This window comes from Staurois parvus, unplaced genomic scaffold (genome assembly GCF_062004578.1).
Source record: "Staurois parvus isolate SC_StPar_1 unplaced genomic scaffold, SC_StPar_1.0 ptg000548l, whole genome shotgun sequence".
NCBI classification, from domain to species: Eukaryota; Metazoa; Chordata; class Amphibia; order Anura; family Ranidae; genus Staurois; species Staurois parvus.
The window spans coordinates 2,192,601-2,219,505 of NW_028318344.1; the positions used below are offsets into that span (position 1 = coordinate 2,192,601).

The 26,905-nt window shown below is 41.8% G+C and overlaps 1 protein-coding gene across 1 annotated transcript in view; it reads left to right on the forward strand.

The window, feature by feature from the left end:
- Window positions 1–26,905, forward strand: part of LOC149451115 (carbonic anhydrase-related protein 10-like) — a 595,254-nt gene that overhangs the window by 463,179 nt on the left and 105,170 nt on the right. Inside the window, exons 3-5 of the mRNA XM_089690955.1 lie at window positions 180–322; window positions 4,391–4,576; window positions 19,747–19,842. Coding sequence (XP_089547081.1) covers window positions 180–322; window positions 4,391–4,576; window positions 19,747–19,842 — 425 coding nt within the window. The remainder of the gene's footprint in view (window positions 1–179; window positions 323–4,390; window positions 4,577–19,746; window positions 19,843–26,905) is intronic.

The following is a 26,905-nucleotide window of genomic DNA, read 5'->3' on the forward strand; positions in this document are numbered from 1 at the left end:
AACTGTGCTAAATGAGCCTCATTGTGTACTGCACACTGACACCTTCTAACTGACAGCTGGTGATGGAGAAATTGTTCTCTCTAAGGATAATTTGTCACTTAGTTTTAGGTGATAAATGTTTACAATAATGCAATTTCAAGTGTATTGAATTGGTTTTTGTTTATCTTTTTCTATTCTAGGTCCTGCATTTTGGGGTCTGGTAAATTCTGCATGGAATTTATGTACGATTGGCAAAAGACAATCTCCGATTAACATAAACACCAGTCAAATTATCTTTGATCCATTCCTACCTCCACTAAGATTGACCATGGAAGGAAAGAAGGTATATGATGCAATATATGATAAAAATATCACTGAATTAAAAAGTAACAACAAATACGTTTACATTTCTTTTTCCTTCAAAGACCCAAGACAACCATTTTGGTAATTTTGAGCAAATGACTCAATTACAACTGCATTCCAAATACAATGAAGCATAGGTTATACAGTAAAGCAGTTATAAATATGATCTGTATCAAATGTTCAGTGTTAGCTCTCACACACAACTCAATGTCTTACACTCACCACATAGGACTCCGTGCCATATACAGACCCAGAGCTGAGCCATCATTCATGGAGTGGGGGGCAGCTAAATTGTCCATACTAGAGACTCCACCCTCAAAGCAGCTCAATACCGCTGAGCCTTATAGAGTCACAGGCTCATTGTTACTAAGCTCCGAGCCTGGCCACTGCACCTGTAACACAGGTAGGCACAGCAGCCAATGGAAGGCCTGTGATGCAAAGACTTTTAACAGTGCAGTGCAGTCTCAGCGTAACTGAGCACAATGCTGCCAGCCACTGCACCTTCCTGTGTGTTTGGCAGAGAATTTTGCTCATTACACTTTAACAGACTCCATGTCACTGAATTGACTGTAGGAGGGCTTCAAAAATTCCCACTTTGACTGGTATCTGACCCCTAGTATGGCCCTACATGGTCAGCTTTTGACTCCTTGCCAAACAATAATATACAATACACTGGCAAACATTCAAGGCAGTAAAACTAAATATACTGAACAGAGTGTTTTATTTGATTATAAATAACCCAGAGTCTAAAAACTTTTCAGGAACAAATACATTTTAGGATAATATCAGAACTTTACAATATCTATAACACACAGATTAGCTACACATGACATAATGAATATAATTTAATTTAAAATGTGTGCAAAACCTATTTTATTACGATACATACCGATATATATTGTATCATTTATGAGTATTGGTGCCATTGTTTAGATTTGGTTTGTAGTGTTGTCACAACTGTAAAATTATTAAAACCTAGAGAAATTATGTGTCAGTGAAATTCCAATTGATACAAAAGTGTACAAACCTTATGGATAATACAAAAATGTGAAACAAATACTTTCTAACTTAGAAGTTTTTAAATTAATTTAATTGGAAGGTTGGCTAAGAGGAAATACATACAGAGGACATCAAAATGAGATGATCTAAAGTTATAAAAGTCATAGTCTGCGTACCAATCTAACGCAGGTGTGCAGGAAATATATGAATTACATGAAATTGTACTTTATTTCCTTCATGGAGAAACTGAGTAACCTAACAGATAAAGTATAAATCCATTTTAACCAACTAGATTTAGAACAGAGACAGTTGGAATCTGATTGCTTGCCAATGACACAGCCAGTTTTTATTCCTCATATTTCCTTAGAATGGGTATGCTATCCAATATGAAAAAAAAACTTTTGGAATGGATATAGAAATTTAGATTTAACAATACAATTAATTGTAAAATAAAATGGAAATTAAATGTTCCCTTACAATTCCAGTTATATGTTGTATCTGTAGATCTTTTATGTAAAAGCAAGTTTCCTTCTATCCTACAGAATAATCTATATTGCTCTCATTCTAGTCTCAGATGATATACTTGAGGGTACATATTCATTATTGGTAGGTAACATCATGTTCAGCATGTGGACTATGAAAGTGTTCTTTAAGATCTAATATGAATATTACACTTTCTGTTGTGTTTGAATTCCTCATTCATCTATTCTAACTACTGGGTAAGGCCAATATTGAGTGCTAAAGGTCACTCAATAGAAAAGTTTTACCACTGGGCTAATGTCTTAAAATGATTGTAAAAATAATCAATAGAATTGATGTCCCTGTGCAAGGTACAATAATTGCAAATGGCAATCAATAGGTACAATCCTATAGGCAGCTTTGTAATTTGTCAGGTTTTCACCTTTGCTTAATTCCTAGATGGAATTTTGGGAAGCTCACTAACACTGATTATCAATAAACATTTGTTATCTGTCAGACACTAATATCTAAATAATAACCAGATCATTCTTATTTCCATAAGAGCTTTGTTGGGGAACAAAGGAAAAATGTGTTCAATATACTTTAATAATACAGATTTAGTAGAACCAAGTATAAATGGTTTGTGCTAAAGCTGAGCTCAGGACTTAATTTTACTCTTGCACAGTTGTACAGACTCCTCTCCTGTACTGAAATTGCACACTGTGGGATTAATTTACTAAAACTGGAGACTGCAAAATCTGGTGCAACTCTGCATAGAAACCAATTTTTTTCATTTTTGTTTTGTCAAAGCTTACGGTAACTGAACAAGCTGAAGTTTGAAGCTGATTGGCTACCATGCACACCTGCACATGTTTTTGCACTCTTCAGTTTTAGTAAATCAACCCCTTCGAGCTTTTCCCAGTGTGGATGTTCTCCAGCATCATCTAACACTGTCCTCCCCAGCCTGATGGTCTCACTCCCACCCCTTTCATTCATTGAATTTCATTTTTTTTCACCACTGGAGACTCATCATCACATGTGAGCCTCACCAACAGTAGTCTGCAAAAATGCTCTCTGGCAGGCTAACAACTACCCTTCAAGGCATTTCGATATTTGCAAAACTCCTCCCAAAAGCCAGAGAAGGCAACACTTAAAAGTGTTACTACATGACCCTGCATTCACTATATCTGGTCTCTCACAGTACACAAAACATGGAAGTGCAATTATTTTAGCAAATAAATCAGTAGTTAGACCAGTCTTGTGACTTCTATCAGTGTCCAGCAGAGCACATGTTAAAACTTGTAGGCTGGGGTTATATGCACATTTTGTGTTGGACTTTTTATTTAAAAAAAAAAACAATTTGTGGATATTTGTATATTTCAATATATGATTTTTAAGATATATGTTGGGATTTATATTTGAGGTTTACTTTGAGGTATATCTAAAGGGGAGGAGGATGTGATTTCTTATGTTATGTGGAAAATTTTTTGGAGTGTTTTTTTGGTCACTGAGCACTCTTCACTGCATTTAGAAGATATATCCCCCAGTGCAGGGATTCACTTTCACGTGTCACTTATTTTTGTTTGATTGCTAGGCTGAGTTCAGCCACTGATCCCAATTAGGGATTTGGGTATTCGTAAGCACTTTGTGTGTATCACATTGGGTCCAATTTGGGACCACGTTCTTTATTTTTCACCTACTTTGTCACTTTAAGATCCCAGTGGGGATCAGGTCACTTTATATATTTATTTATATATTACTAATTACATTTGTTTTATGATTATTTATATTTGATCTGTCGTTTTATATATGGTTTGTATGAGTGCTACACCAATTTTTTATATGTTCTAGCACTATTTACTTATAGGTATTAAGTTGTGGGTGTCAGCAGCCATTGTTTTTGATTCTATTTTCACTTCTTAGTGCAGGAGGTTCATACCTACTAAATAATAATGATTATTGCACATTTTTTTTACCTTAAAAAAATGTGCAATTATTTTTTTTTTCCAAAATGTGAATCTATCCTTTAACTCCTTGACGCCGAGTGCACGCAAATATGCGTGCAATTAAAAAATACATATGTGCCAAGAGTGCGTGCCCTGCACGCTCCCAGCACATATGTCCGCTACTCCCAGAAAGGTCCCGATCTCCCTCTTCGATCAGGGCCTTTTCCGATCATGTGACTGCTGTGATGGCGAATCACGGCAGTCACATGACCCTAAAACCCCGCCCCACCTCCTGACTTCTGAAACTCTTAAAAGGCTGGGAGGCGCCGGCGCAAAGGGGTTAAATGGCTGTGGTAAATTCAGTACTGGATACACAGAAATACACATTCTTTGGCAGTTAAAATGCTTCCACTATATTTATTATATCTTCCTATTTAACGGTTTGCTTGGTGTTCAGCCTGACGAACATACTTGAGTTGTTTGCATAGTGTATGACAGACTAAGACAACACGTGTGTATTTCTACCAACCAATAATATAATAATTGTATTTATTTTTTGTGCCCCTAATCTAGCTATATCAATTATAATTCACCATCAGAGTATGTCTGTGCCAACATGCTAATTTCAGAATATTTTCATCTAGGTTAGTGGAACAATGCTCAACACAGGGCGACATGTTATCTTTCGCCTGGACAAGCATAATCCAGTTAACATCTCAGGTGGTCCCCTGTTGTATAATCATCGCCTTGAAGAGATTATGATGCACTTTGGTAGTGAAAATGGGATTGGCTCAGAACATCTTATGAACAAGGAATCATCAGCTGGGGAGGTGAGTACAGGAGAAGGATCATAAAATCTGTATGATCTGATTTATTAACATAACAATGACCACCCTAGAGCTTTTATCATGGAAAATTGTAAAAAAAAATAGCTCAGCAATGCATGAAAAAATCAATATGTGTTATTTTGTATCCTAGTAATGATTTTTACATTACTAGATTAGTTTACTGTTATACAAAACCTAAAAAATATAACTATTTTGATTTTGTGAAATTGCAAATAGGAAACAAAATACTAATAAAAGGGTAGCAAATATTTCGTCTGATTTCTGCTGTCCTGTCGGCACCACCAAGTTTAAGAAACTTTGTCTGAAAAATAAAGAAATTTGGGTGGAAAATTGTGGACTGAACAGTGACTACATCCAATCAGATTAACTTTAACAGGTGCCACCAGGACCGTTTGTTATTAAAAGTGTTTAACCCAAGAAAAAGGAGTAACTGGGCAAAATAACTTCAGTACCAAATGATCATTTACATGTATTTTTTATTACACTGAAGAAATTAATAAATCTGATAAACCCTGCAAACTATCAATAGTGCAAAAAATGTTTGGTTAAGTCTTCACAATGCGTTGCACGATGCAGTAAAGTTGTGCCAAAATATCATTATCAAATAAAACTAACTTGCAACACCTTTATTAATTAAACCTCATAGCAATGTATGCCCATGAGTACGGGATGGAAATCCTAGAAGCAAACCTTTGCAGGTGATTTGCAAGTGTCCAACACTGGAAGGCTAGCCATAAATAGCATGGAGGAAGAAAGCTCCATTGTTAGCTATCGTATTCAGCCACAGCATCCATAGTTGTCTGAACATCTGAATTGTGACTGCATCTGAAAGAATAAATAAATTAAATAAACAATGATCCCACACTTAAAACATAAACCATATATAAATAGTGTTGTGCTAACTCATATAAACATAATAGTCCATAAACAGATTCAAATGTGATAGTTCAATCAAAATATGAAATATAAATATAAAGTGCTTGAATGGTGAAAATCAATAAAGTGCTTGAATGGTGAAAAATCAATACAATGTGCTGTGGATAAATGAAGTCTATTTAAAAAAACACGGTGCTCCACCTTGACTTAGTGTTCCTCCACCAAAAAATATATATGGATGGCCGCTCACCTCCTACCATGGAACCATAAATTAATACAGGTCAATTATCATGCTTGGTTGACCTGTATTCATTTATGGGTCCATGGAAGGAGGTGAGCGGCCATCCATATACATTTTTAGGTGGAGGAACACTAAGTCAAGGGGGAGCACTGTGTTTTTCTTAAATAGACTTCATATATCCGGAGCACATCGTATTGATTTTTCACCATTCAAACGCTTTATTGATTTTCACCATTCAAGCACTTTATATATATATTTCATTTCTGATTCATTTTTGATTGAACTATCACATTTGGATCTGTTTATGCACTATTATGTTTATATGAGTTAGCACAACATTATTTATGTATGTTTTATGCATCTGAAAGAATGCAGTCACTGTTTGGCCAACAATTTCATAGTTCTGTTGAGCTTTGCCAAATCAACTTTTGTTGAGCTTGGTGACTGAGCCACTCATGGCTTAAATTTGTGACAATTCAGCAAGAATCAATTGAAATTCAAGCTGCAGTTAAAAACCTTATAGGTAAACAAATCTTCCAAAAAAAAGTCTGTCCTCAGTTTGTAATCTGTGACTTGGCCTAATAAGTAGAGATGAGCGAATCGAACATGACGAAGTGGAATTCGTTGCGAAGATTTGGAAAAATTCTATTCGCGACGAATCCGAAGATTAGCAAACTTCGGATGCACGAATCGAATTTTCCCAAAAATGGCGGTGACATGTGTGGCCACGGAGAAAATGGACAGAGAAGATGGGGCGGGGATCTCTGGGAAGGCGCGCAGACAAGGCGGGCTGACCCATAATGCATTCATGACATGTGATTGCATTAGCCAATCAGCAGCCAGCCAGCACTATAAATTGCGGCCATCTTAGAATTCTCCATTAGCCTCCGGTCATTCAAGAGAGACAGACCTGTGTGTATTAAGGGACAGAGTTAGGGCCACAGAGACTTTAGGGCCACAGAATCGTTACTCAGGGACACAGAATCGTTACTCAGGGACACAGAATCGTTACTCAGGGACACAGAATCGTTACTTAGGGCCACAGCTATCAAAGAATCGAAAATTTAAAGTGACATACACCCTTTTTTTTTTTGGTGGCTGTCGTGCACAGTTGGTGCTGCAGTTTGCCGATTGTGTAAAATAAACTGACTTTCTGCTTCACAACCACTATTGTACGTTCAAAGAGTTAGATCCATTTACACGCCGGGTGGCGGTAATATTTTTTGGGTGATTAGTGCATTCCAGTGACATAAATGTACAGTTTCCAGCCAACGGCAAGCTGCAATTGACCGATTGTGCTAAATAAACTGACTTTCTGCTTCACAACCACTATTGTACGTTCAAAGAGTTAAATCCATATACACGCCGGGTGGCGGTAATATTTTTTGGGTGATTAGTGCATTCCAGTGACATAAACGTACAGTTTCCAGCCAACGGCAAGCTGCAATTGACCGATTGTGCTAAATAAACTGACTTTCTGCTTCTCAACCACTATTATACGTTCAAAGAGTTAGATCCATTTACACGCCGGGTGGCGGTAATATTTTTTGGGTGATTAGTGCATTCCAGTGACATAAACGTACAGTTTCCAGCCAACGGCAAGCTGCAATTGACCGATTGTGCTAAATAAACTGACTTTCTGCTTCACAACCACTATTGTACGTTCAAAGAGTTAGATCCATTTACACGCCGGGTGGCGGTAATATTTTTTGGGTGATTAGTGCATTCCAGTGACATAAACGTACAGTTTACAGCCAACGGCAAGCTGCAATTGACCGATTGTGCTAAATAAACTGACTTTCTGCTTCACAACCACTATTGTACGTTCAAAGAGTTAGATCCATTTACACGCCGGGTGGCGGTAATATTTTTTGGGTGATTAGTGCATTCCAGTGACATAAACGTACAGTTTCCAGCCAACGGCAAGCTGCAATTGACCGATTGTGCTAAATAAACTGACTTTCTGCTTCACAACCACTATTGTACATTCAAAGAGTTAAATCCATATACACGCCGGGTGGCGGTAATATTTTTTGGGTGATTAGTGCATTCCAGTGACATAAACGTACAGTTTCCAGCCAACGGCAAGCTGCAATTGACCGATTGTGCTAAATAAACTGACTTTCGGCTTCACAACCACTATTGTACGTTCAAAGAGTTAGATCCATTTACACGCCGGGTGGCGGTAATATTTTTTGGGTGATTAGTGCATTCCAGTGACCTAAACGTACAGTTTCCAGCCAACGGCAAGCTGCAATTGACCGATTGTGCTAAATAAACTGACTTTCTGCTTCACAACCACTATTGTACGTTCAAAGATTTAAATCCATATACACGCCGGGTGGCGGTAATATTTTTTGGGTGATTAGTGCATTCCAGTGACATAAACGTACAGTTTCCAGCCAACGGCAAGCTGCAATTGACCAATTGTGCTAAATAAACTGACTTTCTGCTTCACAACCACTATTGTACGTTCAAAGAGTTAGATCCATTTACACGCCGGGTGGCGGTAATATTTTTTGGGTGATTAGTGCATTCCAGTGACATAAACGTACAGTTTCCAGCCAACGGCAAGCTGCAATTGACCGATTGTGCTAAATAAACTGACTTTCTGCTTCACAACCACAATTGTACGTTCAAAGAGTTAAATCCATTTACACGCCGGCTGGCGATAATATTTTTTGGGTGATTAGTGCATTCCAGTGACATAAACGTACAGTTTCCAGCCAACGGCAAGCTGCAATTGACCGATTGTGCTAAATAAACTAACTTTCTGCTTCACAACCACTATTGTACGTTCAAAGAGTTAAATCCATTTACACGCCGGCTGGCGGTAATATTTTTTGGGTGATTAGTGCATTCCAGTGACCTAAACGTACAGTTTCCAGCCAACGGCAAGCTGCAATTGACCGATTGTGTATAATAAACTGACTTTCTGCTTCACAACCACTATTGTACGTTCAAAGTGTTAAATCCATATACACGCCGGGTGGCGGTAATATTTTTTGGGTGATTAGTGCATTCCAGTGACATAAACGTACAGTTTACAGCCAACGGCAAGCTGCAATTGACCGATTGTGCTAAATAAACTGACTTTCTGCTTCACAACCACTATTGTACGTTCAAAGAGTTAAATCCGGTTTTATTTTTGGGGTGCTTATTGAATTAAAGAGTATGTCAGACAACACGCAGAGGAGTGGCAGAGGAGGCAATGTTTCAGGAGCGAGCAGACGTGGCAGCAGAGGAAGGGGTCGAGGCAGCACTAGTCGCAGCCAGAGGCCAGTGCTCCCGGTGTCATCCAGCGGTCGTGTCTCCACCGACAACCCTGCCGTCATCGATTGGTTGACTCGGTCGTCTTCCTCTTCCCAGGTCACCTCTGACACCTACAGCCAACGGTCGGTGGGTACGTCAGACACAACCGTTAGTTGGCATGGCCCGGGAGCAAACCCACTGAAATCACGTGTCCTCGACCTGCCCCTGTCCTTTGGTGTTCCCTCACCACGCAAAGTATTGCATGCTGTGGGCTCAGCCCCACTGTACAGTGAGGAAGAGCTAACAGAGGGCGGTCAGGAACGGGGGGAGATATCTGCCTCTTCAGCAGCCGGGCGAAGAAGTACTGGCGAGGAGAGTGGCTCGGTAGCCGGTCTAGAGACAGGTCTGTCTCCTGACCCACACGCAGCCGAGGGGGCTAGTAGTGACGCGGAGACCCTAATTGATGATGATGAGGCTGATCGCACTTGGCAGCCTCGTCGTCATCAGGCTATTGCTTCCGCATCATCAGGAGAAGAGGGTGCCAGCTTGCCAGCGAGCAAAACAGTCGGTGGGTTGCCCAGGAGGCAGCAGGGTCGCAGCAGTGTCAGTGGAGCCAAACGGCCACGGAGTAGAGCACTAGCTCCACTGCAGCCTACCACCACGGCCAGTAGTGGTGCCGGTGTGCACGGAGGAAGTAGCAGTCAGCCAGTGAGGAGTAGCGGGGGCAAAGTTTCCTACTCGGCGGTGTGGCAATTTTTCGTCAAGCCGCCCGAGGAAGTAAACGTAGCCGTATGTCGACTATGTGGCCAGAAAGTCAAGCGTGGCCAGGGGGCCAATGTTGGGACTACAGCGTTGCGTCAGCATATGCAGCGTCGCCATTCGGTGGCCTGGGAAAACCGTGATAAAGATACGGCGGTTCTGCCTGCCCCAGCCCCCGCTCCATCACCCGCTCCGTTACTTGCTCCGTCACCCGACGTCAATCGCCCTCTATCAGCCAGTCAAGGCTCCAACACCTCTGCTGAGGGGAGTTGTCGCTCGTTGGCATCTTCCGCTCGTTCAGATGCTCCTTCTCCTGCTACTCCTCTTCACGGATTCCGTCAGCAGTCTTTCTTGGAATCCGTTTCCAAGAGACAACAGTTTGCGAGCACGCACCCGACGGTGCAGAAGCTGAACGTCCTCCTGTCCAAGTTGCTGGTGCTGCAGTCCCTCCCTTTCCAAGTGGTGGACTCAGCACCTTTCCGAGAAATGATGGCTTGTGCCGAGCCGCGGTGGAGAGTGCCAAGCCGGCATTTCTTCGCCAAAAAGGCAGTGCCAGCCCTGCATTCACATGTAGAAGAGATGGTGGGCCAGTCTTTGAGCATGTCGGTCTCTGCCAAAGTGCACGGCAGCGCCGACATGTGGAGCTGTAACTACGGTCAGGGACAGTACATGCCATTTACAGCCCACTGGGTGAACGTGGTGCCGGCACAGCCACACCAGCAACTTGGACAGGTCACGCCGCTTTTGCCTCCACGTTTGCACGTCCTTGGTCCAGCAAAGATGTCCGCCTCTACCACCTCTTCTTCCGCCGTGTCCTCAGCCGCCACCCCCGTGCCAAGTCCCATTACCCGACCGGCATATCACATGTGCAGGGCGCAACGGTGTCACGCTGTGCTGCACCTGGTATGCCTTGGCGAATGTAGTCACACAGGGGAGGAACTTCTGAGTGTAATGAACAGAGAAATCGACAGATGGCTGTCTCCGCGCAAACTGAAAATCGGAACCATGTTGACCGACAACGGAAAGAACATGGTGTCTGCTCTGCGTCAAGGAAGGTTGTGCCATGCATGGCTCACGTGTTCAATCTGGTTGTCAAGCGGTTCCTAAAATCCACCATCCCACTGCAAGACATCCTTAAAATGTCACGTAAACTTTGCATGCATTTCAGCCATTCCTACACCGCAAAGCACACCCTCCTTGAGCTGCAGCAGCAGAACGGAATTCCACAGCATCGCCTGATCTGCGACGTTGCAACAAGGTGGAATTCAACCCTACATATGTTAGACCGCCTTTACGAACAGCGAAAGGCCATCACCGATTTCCTGATGTTACAAGCGGATAAAGGTACTCCCCTGTGTAACTTCGATGTCAGCCATTGGCAGCTCATGCGTGACACCTGCCGCTTGCTCAGGCCCTTTGAGGAGGCCACGCTATTCGTGAGTCGGCAGGACTATGGGATGAACGACGTCATTCCTCTGTTGCACGTCCTGGAACAAATGCTGTTAACAATGGCTGGTCAGGGTGCGGTAGACGTGGCGCACAGATCTCAATGCCACATGACCCCTGTGGGGGCAGGACAGGAAGAAGAGGAGGAGGTAGAGGAGGACATTGGTGCTCAGGAATTATTGAGTGAAATGGGTGGTTTTTCCACTCAGCGGACAGGAGTGGAGGAGCAGGAGCATCTAGTAGAGGAGGAGGAGGAGACAGAGGACCCAGACGCACCGTGGCAGTATGCTGTGGAGATGGAGGCAGGGAGTCCCTCACATTCCTTGGCACAAATGGCCCATAGCATGCTCGGTTGCTTGCGTAGCGACAGCCGAATAATAACCATCAGACAGAGGGATGACTTTTGGCTGTCCACCTTGTTGGACCCTCGCTACCGTTCCAAAATGGTGGCCTTTTTCACACCTGCTGAGAGGGAGGCCAAAATAAAGTACTATAAAAACCACCTATGTAGTCAGTTGGTCTCTGCCTTTCTGCGCCAACGTCCATCCTCAGACACTGTGGGCCCTGTGCGCTCGCGGGAATTGCTTTGTATATTTGTCGCCTTAGGGGCCGCTGTCTGGCGACATAATTTTTTGTCACTGTGTAGACATCTATTTATAGGCCGATGTTTGGCCACAAAAATATATTTAGTAATAACCTAGCCGTTCAGGCCGCTCCCTGAACACCTCGGGAATTGCTTTGTATATCTGTCGCCTTAGAGGCCGCTGTCTGAACAGCTCATGAATTGCTTTCTATATGTGTCGCCTTTGAGGCCGCTGGCTGGACAGCTGATGAATTGATTTGTATATATGTACTTATTGTCCGCTGTCCGGACAGCTCATGAATTACTTTTTGTATATAGCCTTCCAAACCACTCTCAGAATAAGTCATGATATTCATGCTGTGTATAGCCTTATAGGCCAATGGTCAATCAAGTCATGATTGTTATAGTGTGTATAGCCTTATAGGCCGCTGTCTTTACAACTTTATAATTCCATGCAGTATATAGCCCTATCGGCCACTTTCTGGCATCCAGTTGCTGTAGCCCCCATCACCACACTGTGCCACGGGCCCCTGTACCGCCTTCTCATACTGCTGCCAGATCCATCCTCTGCCATGTGCGTCTTTGTTGTCTGCTCACGCTGCTGGGTTCCAGTTTTAAACCTAGGCCTGTGTATGGCTTCCGAATACTGCTGCCTCCACCGCCACCCTGCGCCATGTGCCTCTGTCGTCTGTTCACGCTGCTGACGGCTTCCGCTTTTTAACCTAGGCCTGTGTATGGCTTCCGAATACTGCTGCCTCCACCGCCACCCTGCGCCATGTGCCTCTGTCGTCTGCTCACGCTGCTGACGGCTTCCGCTTTTTAAACTAGTCCTGTGTATGTCTTCCGAACACTGCTGCCTCCACCGCCACCCTGCGCCATGTGCCACTTTCGGGTCTCCTCACACTGCTGCCAGGTCCATACTGATTCATGGCCCCCTGTACCGGCTCCTCATGAATGTGGTTCAGCGGGTTTGCATCACTTAACGGCAAATCGTTGACAAATGCTGGGACGTTCAGTGTTGTGCGCATTAAGCCAGACACCAAAGGGCAGCACAGACCTGTTATTACTCGCTCAAGCATGGCTGAACAAAACCAGTCTCTACCACAAATTGGACCCAGACCTGCCCAGGGTCTCGTAACTAGATTGCACGGAGGAGTAGAGTCCGTTATCGGAATTAAATAGACAAAACGCCACACCAAAAAGAGTGGCCATTTCCAACACTTATTCCAGAAAGAGGAACAACCCGTTTCATATACGGCCCTTAGACGTTTCACGTCTGCCACATTCAGTCGATTTAAGACGCAAGCTCCACTTCCTGTGGTCTCTGACCGTCGATATACCTTTAAGTGTCAGCTTTGAAGCTATATTCCCTCCGGAGCACTGACACTGGTGCCCTTCCGTCAACATGCCTTTAAGTTTCATTTTTCAACCATATTCCCCACAGAAGCCAAACTCTTGGGTATCCCAGAAGCTGTTCAGCGGGTCAGGGCAATAAAGCTCCCGGTTCGCAGGTTGTTCCGTCTTATGGATGGAAGTACGACGGTATATGATCTTCTTCGCACCCACGGCATTACCTCATAAAATTTCTGCATTGCATCTGCAATCACAACGCTGACTTCCCGGATCGCCACTCAGCCATTGGACTCTTGATAGTCGTCTCCCCACACTGCTGCTGGGGGGACTTTTTAACCTAGGCCTGTGTATGGCCTTCAATTGGAGCTGCTTCCGCTCCGCCACTCTGCCATTGGACTCTTGATAGTCGTCTCCCCACGCTGCTGCTGGGGGGACTTTTTAACATAGGCCTTTGTATGGCCTTTAATTGAAGCTGCTTACGCTCCGCCACTCTGCCATGGGCCTCTTGGGTATCCCAGAAGCTGCTCAGCGGGTCAGGGCAATAAAGCTCCCGGTTCGCAGGTTGTTCCGTCTTATGGATGGAAGTACGACGGTATATGATCTTCTTCGCACCCACGGCATCACCTCATAGAATCTCTGCATTGCATCTGCAATCACAACGCTGACTTCCCGGATCGCCACTCAGCCATTGGACTCTTGATAGTCGTCTCCCCACACTGCTGCTGGGGGGACTTTTTAACCCAGGCCTGTGTATGGCCTTCAATTGAAGCTGCTTCCGCTCCACCACTCTGCCATTGGACTCTTGATAGTCGTCTCCCCACGCTGCTGCTGGGGGGACTTTTTAACATAGGCCTCTGTATGGCCTTTAATTGAAGCTGCTTACGCTCCGCCATTCTGCCATGGGCCTCTTGGGTATCCCAGAAGCTGCTCAGCGGGTCAGGGCAATAAAGCTCCCGGTTCGCAGGTTGTTCCGTCTTATGGATGGAAGTACGACGGTATATGATCTTCTTCGCACCCACGGCATCACCTCATAGAATCTCTGCATTGCATCTGCAATCACAACGCTGACTTCCCGGATCGCCACTCAGCCATTGGACTCTTGATAGTCGTCTCCCCACACTGCTGCTGGGGGGACTTTTTAACCTAGGCCTGTGTATGGCCTTCAATTGAAGCTGCTTCCACTCCGCCACTCTGCCATTGGACTCTTGATAGTCGTCTCCCCACGCTGCTGCTGCTGGGGGGACTTTTTAACCTAGGCCTGTGTATGGCCTTCAATTGAAGCTGCTTCTGCTCCGCCACTCTGCCATTGGACTCTTGATAGTCGTCTCCCCACACTGCTGCTGGGGGGACTTTTTAACATAGGCCTCTGTATGACCTTCAATTTAAGCTGCTTACGCTTCGCCACTCTGCCATGGCCCCCTGTACCGGCTCCTCATGAACGTGGTTCAGCGGGTTTGCATCACTTAACGGCAAATCGCTGACAAACGCTGGGACGTTCAGTGTTGTGCGCATTAAGCCAGACACCAAAGGGCAGCACAGACCTGTTATTACTCGCTCAAGCATGGCTGAACAAAACCAGTCTCTACCACAAATTGGACCCAGACCTGCCCAGGGTCTCGTAAGTAGATTGCACGGAGGAGTAGAGTTCGTTATTGGAATTAACTGTGAGGGACTTTTAAACCTAGGCCTGTGTATGGCCTTCAATTGAAGCTGCTTCTGCTCCGCCACTCTGCCATTGGACTCTTGATAGTCGTCTCCCCACGCTGCTGCTGGGGGGACTTTTTAACATAGGCCTCTGTATGGCCTTCAATTTTAGCTGCTTACGCTCCGCCACTCTGCCATGGGCCCCTGTACCTCCTCCTCATGCTGCTGCCAGGCCCGTAATCTGCCATGGGCCCCCGTACCGACTCCTCATGCTGCTGCCAGGCCCGTAATCTGTCATGGGCCCCTGTACCGCCTCCTCATGCTGCTGCCAGGTCCAGAGTGTGTCATGGGTCCCTGTACGGCCTCCCATTGCTGCTGTCTCCATCGCCACACTCTGCCATGTGCCACTTTCAGGTCTCCTCACACTGCTGGTGGGTTCCATTTTGTCATAGGGTGCTGTATGGCCTCCCATTGCTGCTGCCTCCACCGCCACACTGTGGCTCCACACTCTGGTTTTGGCCCCGTGACTGCCCAAATGAGTGAAGTGTGCGGTGATTCTAAGATCGACGGCACTCATCTGCATGTCATACTGACTGACAGTATTATTTCTCTTCCCCAGCAGACTGCAAGGGCATTTAAATTAAAGGTACAGTGTTCTGCACTAATATAAAGGCTCTCTGAAGCCTAGAAACACCCTTTTTATAAGTTAAATTCGCAGCGAATATATTCGGCTCGAAGCGAATTTATGCGGCGAATTCGGCGAATCAGCCGAACCAAATTTTTTAATAATTCGCTCATCTCTAATAATAAGGACAGCCATAAATATTAGAGGGTGGTCGGACATGCAGACAAGAAAGTCTAATGAATGCTGCAGATGATTCTGTCAACCTAAACGGTTGGTTGTCCAGACAGAAAAGCCAACGCAATGTATCTCAAAATATATTTGAAATTAGAGTTTAGAGTCATTTTTACCTTCTTATGAGTGACAGATAATTATTAGGCTACTTACATACCGATATGTAATGTCAGTTGTATCTGCACTTTGAGATACAAAGATAATTTTCACTGTGTTTTTACACTCATCTATAAACTTTACCACTAAATCTTGTTAGCAGTTTTATAATATGGACTGCAATTGTATCAGTCCATTGATTTACCCATCAGAAAAAATCATGGAACCCAGCTGCAGAAATTTTACACCTATATAAATGTACTGTTTGTTGCTTAGAGATGGTAACAGATTATGACCACATAAGAAAACAGTCATGTGAAGTAAAAGAAAACCTAATTAATTGTTCTTTTTTAGAACAAGCAATTTATTTTATTACACAGATATAATTTTAATATGTTAGTATTTTATGCTGAATTTATTTACTTGTAACCTGCAACTATGTCTGTAGTTATCTCTTTCTAGGAAGAGCTTTAATCGAGTATTAAATCATCCCCATAGTAACATATTAAACAGAAGGTGTTTTAGAACTGTTCATCATGCAACAGAACTGTTATCTTAATGAACTAACTGCAGATAACAATTATGCTTCATTTAGCACATGGTATTAACAATCATATGCAGGTAGCTAGTTCTTCTTCTATGGGGAACATCTGCAGAATGTGCAGAATTAAAAGCACACTGCTTCCATTAATAGGAAAGTCCATCCAAAAATGGTATTTTGGCCACCAATATATGCTAGTGGGTCTCAACACTTCCTGCTGCCTTATTTTCTTTGAAGGACTCCAATCATGACATTCCTTTGCAGGATATTTTAGGTTGGTTTATTAAAAAAGTTGGGAATCTTCACAGAATAAAAATGTGTGATTATTCACTTCAATTAGGCACTCATGTAAAATACAAATTCCGGTTTACTTTTTTCATCTGTACATGATTGTACAACTGAAGGCCTCCGTAACCTGGTTTAGATGCAAAATCATGTGCAAAAATATCTTCTCCCAGCGTACTTTGTGTGTAAGTATGCTTAGATTGAGTAGCAGCGAGCTTACATTTTTGTTTACTTTTCATTTTGGAGAAGGGTTATACATTTTTTAATCTGGTTTTTATTGCTGTTGGTGAGATTTTTACTGATTTCCTATTCCACTGACCACTCAGAAAGCGAGGTGGTACAGGCAGCAATAAAACAAGTTCTAGTGAGGTTGCATTATTTTGATGTCAAAATTAATTTGTAGACAAGACTGGTAAGAATTAGTGTCAAAGTTCTCTCAGTCAAGCTATTCAAATCACTAGAGATTAAGTAGCGATTGATTACCAAACAGATGAAACAAATGACTTCCTATGGAGTGCAGCCAGGGACACACAGACAATTAAATCACTTTGCTACTGATGGATATAACTGCGTGTTGATAGGTATCTCAGTAGAATCACATTGATTTTGGGGTGCCACAAATAAAATGACTTTCAACCACTGGCTGAATCTTTTAAATATCTTAGAAAAATAATTTAATCACCCTAGCCTACACTATATTGCCAAAAGTATTGGGTTACCTTCCTTTACACGCACATGAACTTTAATGGCATCCCAATCTTAGTCCTTAAGGCTCAATATTGAGTTGGCCCACCCTTTGCAGCTATAAGAGCTTCAACTCTTTTGGGAAGGCTATCCAAAAAGTTTAGGAGTGTGTCTATGGGAATGTTTGACCATTCTTCCAGAAGCACATTTGTAAGGTCAGGCACTGATGTCAGGCGAAAAAGGCCTGGCTCGCAGTCTCTGCTCTTGTTCATCCCAAAGGTGTTCTGTTGGGTTGAGGTCAGGACTCTGTGCAAGTCAGTCAAGTTCCTCCACCCCAAACTCGCTCACTCATGTCTTTATGGACCTTGTTTTGTGCACTGGTGCGCAGTCATGTTGAAACAGGAAGGGGCCACCCAAAACTGTTCCCCACAAAGTTGGGAGCATGAAATTGTCCAAAATATCTTGGTATGTTGAAGCCTTAAGAGTTCCCTTCACTGGAACTAAGGGGCCAAGCCCAACCCCTGAAAAACACCACTACACCATAATCCCCTCTCCACCAAACTTTACACTTGGCACAATGCAATCAGGCAAGTACCATTCTCTTGGCAACCACCAAACCCAGACACATCCATCCGATTGCCAAACATAGAAGTGTGATTCATCATTCCAGAGAACACATCTCCACTGCTCTAGAGTCTAGTGGTGGCGTGCTTTACACCACTGCATCTGATGCTTTGCATTGCACTTAGTGATGCAAGCCTTGCATGCAGCTGCTCAGCCATGGAAGCCCATTCCATGAAGATCTTTATGCACTATTGTTGTGCTAATCTGAAGGCCACACGATATTTGGAGGTCTTTAGCTATTGACTCTTAAGACAGTTGTCAACTTCTGCGCATTGTGAGCTTCAGCATGCCCTGATCCTGAGCGGTCATTTTACGTGGCCTACCACTTTGTGGCTGAGTTGCTGTTGTTCCCAGTTGCTTCCACTTTGTTATAATACCACTAACAGTTGACCGTGGAATATTTAGTAACAAGAAAATTTCATGGGTGGACTTTATGCACAGGTGGCAACCTATCACGGTACCACGTTTGAATTCACTAAGCTCCTGAGAGCGACCCATTCTTTCATAAATGTTTATAGAAGTCTGCATGCCTAGGTGCTTGATTTTATACACCTGTGGCTATGGAGGTGATTGGAACACCTGAATCCAATACTTTTTGCAATATAGTGTATATTTCATAAGTAGAAGATTGTAGTGATTGTTTATACATATTTGGAGCATCATGTGTTCACTCACTACTGCATGTCACTTATGTAGTTTTCACAATAAGAGCCATTTGTGACATTTATGTGGTGAACAGTTCTTGTTCTTAGCATATTAATAATCGAATGATTGAGCTACTAAAAATCTTTGGAATTTAAGCACCTGAAAATAACTGCTGAAAGTTGCTTGATAAATGTGTCCCCAATACTTCCTATCTCTATATCCACAAACGAGGGTTGAACTGGGAAATGTTCATACATCTGTAGGCCTTCTTAAGTTAGAAAAAAAAAACAACTTTTGGCTTGCTTCAATGAAGAAGTTCTTTGTACAAGAGGGGGCTCTATGCCGTGTCTGCTCTAGATAAGTTTATCCTTTAACATCCACTATGATATGCATTCATGGAAATTCAGTTTAAGCACAAACCAAAAGATAATGTAATTTGTCTATAGCATATAGCCATTAAAATAACAAACCATTGGTAAAACATAGTAGGAGAGCATTGATTAAAGCTAGTTACACAAAGAGCTTTATTCAATCTCTAAACCAATTTGTACAAAAAATGGGGCGGGGGGGGCGTTCTGCTTGATTTTTTAAGAGCTGGATCCACCCTGAACCAATCAATAAGTGGACTCCAAATATTTTGATTATATTCAGGTTTTTTATAACCATTCAACAATGAGCCCCCTCCCCCTTGTTCATTGGATTCTGGGTGTGGTTCCCTCACTATGCATATAAGAAATGCTTCACTTGTGTTTACGATGCAGGAGAGCAGTGTCCTCTGGCCCATGAGGGATCCTCTACATATTCTGTACAGTGGATGGTAAATGTGCAGTCAGTTATCACCAGTTTGCATTACGCAAATTTATTTTAATGAATGTAATAACCTTTAAATAAGTCAGGGAGTATCTGTATTTTAAACCCTGTTTTTGTTGTTTATTTTTTCTTATATTTTGTTGTATGCAAAGCTGTAAATACTAAAAGGATATATATAACTAAAAATGTATCTTTATTAAATTCTACTTAATATAATACATTATAACCAGAATAATTCTGAGCATTGTTTCCTACAGAGTCTTATATTTCTCATGCTGGTTCAAATTTCACTGTTCTTCTTTCCTTTCTTTTTACCATGTACCTATTAATCTGTGCTTGTCCATGCCTGATCTCCCTTGTTCCTATTTATCCATCTTTTCTCTTTGTAACTATGACCTCTGGCTTTCTGTCTTCTCTTTAGTTACTGACCTTGTGAGATACCACTCTCTTATTACAGGTACAGCTGATTCATTATAACCAGGATTTGTACAGTAATATCAGCGAGGCTTCCCGCAACCCCAATGGCCTGGCGATAATCTCTTTGTTCGTAAATGTGAGTTCTGTATTTTCCTACACTGCATTCAAACTTTGGTCATTTTTTTTCTAGTAAAAAGGAAAGATTTTTTTTGCCAACTTTTACTAGAAAGGTATATTTTTGTTGTAAGCATGAATATTTTTCCATGAAGATGTCACCTACAATGTTGTATAAAAGTAGAAGTTTGCTTAAAATCTAACTAAGCTTAAATCTACTCCCACCCTCATTCTAAGCCCTATGCCAACTAACCTGCAAATTGAAGATGTGTACACTTACCTAATCTAAGGACACTCCAGTCTGGTCACATAATCGGCTCTTAGTGTCAGGTTCAATATAGAGGAGGGACAGAGCACAACAGATGAAATGTAGTAGGTCTATGAATGACGTCACTGCTCACGCTCTACAATCATTGTCACTGCTCTCTTCTCTACACTGAAGCTGGATGCTGGGGAGATCATATGACTGGACTGGAGAGTCCTTAGATTAGGTAAGTATACACATCTTTACTTTACAGGGTAGTTAGCATAGGGCTTAAAATGGGGGTGGGAGTATGTTTAAGTTTAGTTCGATTTTGACCAGACTTCTACTTTTGATGTGATAGAACAATGTAACAATTTAACAACTGGACCTTTGATTCCAAATGTTTATTTGGTCTTGTAAAATTAAAAATATATACATATATTTGCATAATGTAAATAATAAACAAATCTTATCAATATACAGTATTTACGTTTTAAAATCTTACTTCTGTTTATGGTTTTTAAAGCAGTATTAATCCCAAAAGCAAACATTCACTATATTGCAGCTTACCAATTCTTTTTTTTTTTCCTTCAAAATTCTTTTTATTGGTTTTTGGAAATGTACTCTACAAAACATAGCCTTTGGGCTTCCCCTGGAGCTTACCAATTCTTAGATGCAATGGCTGCATTCATTTTCTTTTGTAGGCTTTCTTTCTTTTATTTCTACCTGGTGATCCAGCCAGTAAGTATGTTGTTTTTCAACAGAATGATTTCTTCTGGAGCTATAACAGTTGGAGGGTTGAGACAAATCATGTACCACTTACAGTGCTGCTTACAATGATCAGCTTTAATTTATTTATGTAAATCTTTATCCCAAAAGAAAAAAAAACTGTTTGCTGTAACTTCTTAAAAGTGTTAGCTAGAGTTTGGCTTCAATTTGTTAGTGTGCCTACATTTGCTAGTACATCTAACACTCTCCTCCCCTCAGACTGACAATGCTGCTGTCCAGATGTATCCCTCTGTTTCTCCTTCATCCAGAGTGTAGACACACTAATATAGGAGGTGTGTTACTAGCCAGATCATCCGGTGAAAACTGAGGAGAAAAAGCTTAAAAAAGGAAAACTAATGTAGTTACCACATCTATTGATTGGTAAACTGCAATATATTACATTTTGGGCTTTGGGTTTAATACAGCTTTAACTATATGTGTACACGGGATAGTCATATTTGCTACATAGCACCGTCAATACTTTTATAGAACTCTAGATATGGCATGGTGGCTCACTTTGCAATTGATTTGCTCAAAGCAGTTGTTCAGGAGTTTCTTTACACCATGTCCTCTGAGCTTCATTTTTTCTGCACAAAATGTATTGTTTTTTTATGTGCCCTATTCACACTATACATGTACAGTGCTGCGCAGAAACAAAATCTGTTCAAAGGACCTGGTGTGAACAAAATATATTGACTACACTGTCTGAAATAGAAAACACATTACAGTTATGCAGGCCATACATGGGTTGAATTCTGAGCAACTTCTCTTTAGAAAAGCAGAAATTTTTTCCACCATTGATTTCGAACTTCCACCAGCCAAGTCTTTAATTTCACATGTTGCTACAGAAGAGAATTTTTTTGGCCAAGAATTTTCTTTTCTTTCCAGATCACAGCTCATGCTCATTTCTTTTTCAATTACATTTCTCGCACGATTCTGCCATCATTGATTAGAAATGTGTTCGCTTTTCAAAAAAATTCCATTATGCCCGATCACTCAGATTCGATGATCGCACGAATATCATTCGTTTCTGTGGCCCACTAATGGTGTGAAATTCAAATGAACGTTCTTAGAAAATTCTTTCGGAATTCGACCTGTGTATGGCTGGCTTAGCAAGTAAAGATGTGATCATCACACTAAAAATTACTTTCAAGCATGCTTTCAGTGGGAAAAATCTCAGCCTGTATGAGAACAGAGAGAGGTAAGGAATGTCCCCTGACAAGTGCTATCTGGACCAAAAAGCGATGTAAGAAGCTCTTGCTTTAATGACATAGTGACTTGTTTTAAAGACAATACAGGCTATATTTTTTACTATGAAATATCTAGTGGTCATAGAGATGACCTCACATTGGCTGCAGCTTATTAACTCATGGGACATAAGGAGATATGATTTCCCTTCACAGATAGAGTTGTTGATTTATGTTATGACTACTATAATACAGTCATTGCACAAAAATTAAGTGGAATTGGTATTTTTTGTAGCAATTTCTGGCATTATATACTCTATGCATATGGAATCGATAATAACCTCAGTGAGGACCTAAGGTCAAATCAGTTTGTCATGCTGGGTGCATGCATGCTTAGCAATGTGTAAGCGTAACACCTGCAACTTCTGATCACAGTACTCCTGTTGTGAATGCCCCCATCATCTTTTCTGACCATTGCCATCTTTGTTCAAGCATCACTGAGGGCCAGCATCCATATCAAATACTAAGATGGTAACCATCTCATAAACCCCATACCAACCTTACCTACTGTAGCCTTTATGTTCTTTGCTGCATGTATGGTTTTCACACAGATTAGATCCTACTGCTGGCCTTAACAAAAGTATCATTAGAAGGGACTGTCAACTGGTCATCAATGCAAAAGGGGTACATAAGACACCAACGAGCACCGGTAGGTAGGGGTACATAAGACACCAATGAGTACCTGTAGGTAGGGGTACATAAGACACCAATGAGCACCGGTAGGTAGAAGGTACATTTACTGTAGTTCTTTGGGCACCGTAGTAAAGGGGCATTAATTAGAGGTGTTAAATACCAGGTACTGTAGAGATTTCATTAAAATGGGTGTCAATGAGTGGTGGGGAAACCCCAACAAAATGTCGCTTTGGGGCCCTGTGATAAGGAGCTATGCCTCTACAAGGCACTGTCAATTTCCTTAAGCTCAAGCATTGCTTCTTGATAACAAAAGGTACAGCTTGTTAAGGATACTGTTTATCATGTAATGTAACACAATGTATGACTTTACTGATATATACAGTGAAGGAAATAAGTATTTGATCCCCTGCTGTTACTGAATGTTTGCCCACTCACAAAGAAATGATCAGTCTAAAAATTGAATGGTAGGTGTATTGTAACACTGAGAGACAGAATAGCAACAAACAATTCTAAAGAAATGCATGTCTAGCAAATTATGCACTGATTTGCATGTTCATGAGGGAAATAAGTATTTGATCCCCTTCACAAAACATGACGTAGTACTTGGGGGCAAATCCCTTGTTGGCAATCACAGAGATCAGACGTTTCCTGTAATTGGCCACCAGGTTTGCACACATCTCAGGAGGGATTTTGGCCCACTCCTCTTGGCAGATCCTCTCCAAGTCATTAAGGTTTGGTGGCTGACATTTGGCAACTCGAACTTTCAGCTCCCTCCACAGATTTTCAATCGGATTAAGGTCTGGAGACTGGCAAGGCCACTCCCGGACCTTAATGTGCTTCTTCTTGAGCCACTCCTTTGTTGCCTTAGCCGTGTGTTTTGCGTCATTGTCATGCTGGAACACCCATCTACGACCCATTTTCAATGCCCTGGCTGAGGGAAGAAGGTTCTCACCCATGACTTGGCGGTATATTTCCCCCATCCATGGTCCCTTTGATGTGGTGCAGTTGTCCTGTCCCCTTAGCAGAAAACACCCTCAAAGCAGAATGTTTCCACCACCATATTTGACAGTTGGGATGGTGTTCTTGGAGTTATAGGCAGCATTCCTCCTCCTCCAAACACAACGAATTGAGTTGATGCCAAACAGCTCGATATTGGTCTCATCTGACCACAACACTTTCAACCAGTCCTCCTCTGCATCATTCAGATGTTCAGTGGCAAACTTCAGAGGGGCCTGGACATGTGCTTTCTTGAGCACAGGGACCTTGCAGGCACTGCAGGATTTAAATCCTTGTCGACGTAGTGTGTTACCAATTGTTTTCTTGGTGACTGTGGTCCCAGCTACCTGGAGATCATTGATAAGATTCTCATGTGTGTTCTCATGATCATTGACACTCCATGAGGTGAGATCTTGCATGGTGCACCAGACCTAGGGAGACTGACAGTTGTTTTGTGTTTCTTCCATTTGCGAATAATTGCACCAACTGTTGTCACCTTCTCACCAAGCTGCTTGGTGATAGTTTGGTAGCCCAGTACAGCCTTGTGTAGGTATACAATCTTGTCCCTGACATCCTTGGACAGCTCTTTGGTCTTTGCCATGGTGGAGAGTTTGGAATCTGATTGTTTGATTGCTCCTGTGGACAGGTGTCTTTTATACAGGTAACAAAATGAGATTAGCAGTACTCCATTTAAGAGACTGCTTCTAATCTCAGCTTGTTACCTGTATGAAAGACACCTGGTATCCAGAAATCCTGCTGAATGATAGGGTATCAAATACTTATTTCCCTCATGAACATGCAAATCAGTGCATAATTTGTTAGATATGCATTTCTTTAGAATTTTTTGTTGCTATTCTGTCTCTCAGTGTTACAATACACCTACCATTCGATTTTTAGCCTGACCATTTCTTTGTGAGTAGGCAAACATTCAAAATTAGCAGGGGATCAAATACTTTTTTCCTTCACTGTAGGATAGATATATGTAGTTACTGATATAAGCCTGTCCACCCCACTGAAGTAGTTTCCTTTAGGGAAAGGCCTACACAAAATTGCACTAATTCAAATTACTTCAAATTAGTCATTGTTTTTCTAGTGTTGAATGTGTGCTGTTACTTTACAGCCTATATGTGGTCTACTCTTTTTCTCCATCTGATGACTCCCTCCTCACTGGCAGTGATTGACAGCAGCAGGAGCCAATGGCTCCAGCTGCTGTGCCTGAGCCAATGTGGAGAGAGAACCTCAAGAGCCTCTGCTCTAGTGCACATTGCTGGATCAGGATCAAGCTCAGGTAAGTATAAGCAGGTCTGGAGCTGCTTGCAGAAGGTTCTTTACCTTAATTCATAGAATGCATTAAGAAAAACAAAAAAAAAATTCTGGCTTTAGAACCACTTTAACCTCTTCCTGTCCAGCCCATGCCGAAAAATAGCTGGACGGGAGTGTTGCTGATTTCTAAAGATCCCCCCACATACACTGTCTGTGGGCTCTCCCTGGGAGCACACAGCACCATGATCTGTGCCCACTGTGTCCACTGGACAATCAGTGATCACATGAACAGTAGTAAACAAGATGTCACTTCCTGGCATCATTGTTTACTATTTGTGAATTCTGTGAATGATCACAGAGGTCACTATTCACAACAGCCTTGTACCATGTGACAATCTGCAACCAATTACAGCTCTCACAGTATTTCTCAATGGCTGTACGGAATGCAGCTAGAGAGAAAAACTGCAGCCTTTATGGGTGTAAAAGCAATCAGTGTAAAAAAAAGAAACTCTTCATCACCCCCCCACAGGTAGTACCAGTTTACTATGGTGACACTGTACTACTAGGGTGACAGTATGTAAAAAAAAAAACATAAATAATAATATAAAAATTAAAAATGTAAAAAAAACATTTTGAAAAATTATAATTTTGTTTTTATAAACTGATTTGGGTTATTTTTTTGTTTTTACAGAAAAGATAGCTGAATACATTTTGGTCAAGATTTATGAAGAAAGATTATTTCTTTTCACTTTTTCAAAATGTTTGGTCTTTTTCATTTACAGTATATATCAAGAAAATAAAAATCCCTGTGGTGTATAATTACCACCAAAAGAAAATTTTATCTGTCTCAAAAAAATGCTAAAAATGTAATTTGGGTACAGTGTTACATGACCACGCAATTGTCATTCAAAGTGTGACAGAGCTGAAAGCTGAACATTGGTCTGGACTGGAAGGGGGTGAAAGTGTCCAGACTTGAAGTGGTTAATGTACATCTGGATGTCCTTCAGGATTTCTATGATATAAGCCTTGGGTTTGCTGTAATGGCAAAAGGTGATAGACAGATGAACAGACCAAAGTAAAGAATAGCACTATTAAGCAAAAACAACCTGTAGTTGAGCATATAAATAATACAATAAATAAGCCAATCAAAGCAGAAGAGCAGGGCAAGTTCAATAATATGATACAGAAAAAAGCACAAGGAATACAAGGATAAGGTGTGAATATGAGGTCATTCAAATCAAATAATAAGCTATAGATAAGCTTTTTGAGTCTTCAAACTTCACAAAACAAGTTTGCACTCCACACTGTACTTGGCCTTTCACCAAAAAGGTTTATGTTTGAATACCTTCAATGATCCTGTATACAATACATCTGGTCTTCAGGGCAGAACACAGAAACAACATATATTTCAGTTAAACAAATTACTCTTTTGGCTGGGGAAGTTAATAAAGACAAAGGTACAGAAAGTGTAAAAAGAGGTATACTGGTACAGGTATAGTTTGGTTTCCAAGGGAACAATCCTATTCAGTTTAATGGTCAACTGACTTTTAAAAAAAAAATTATCTACTTCAGGGTCCCTCTTTGCCTTGTTATCAATGATTTTACCACATTTTGATCTTGCCCTTTTGTTTCTCCATCTAATAATAGGGTCAGTCACATCCTGACTGTCTGTTGGTGTGCCAGTCTGTCTGTTTGTCTGCCTCTAATTTTCTAAATTCTTTCTCCTATGTAGTGCATTATTCACTGATGCCCTCCAATATTGCAGTAGTCCTCCTTTTTCCTATTTTGCCGATACAAATATCTGTACCTAGTCTTTACTGTTCTGTGCATCTGCACACCCCTTTTGCCTTCACTAACCAAATGGAGAGATTATTATTAATAATATTATTATTATTATTATAATACAGGATTTATATGGCGCCAACAGTTTGCTC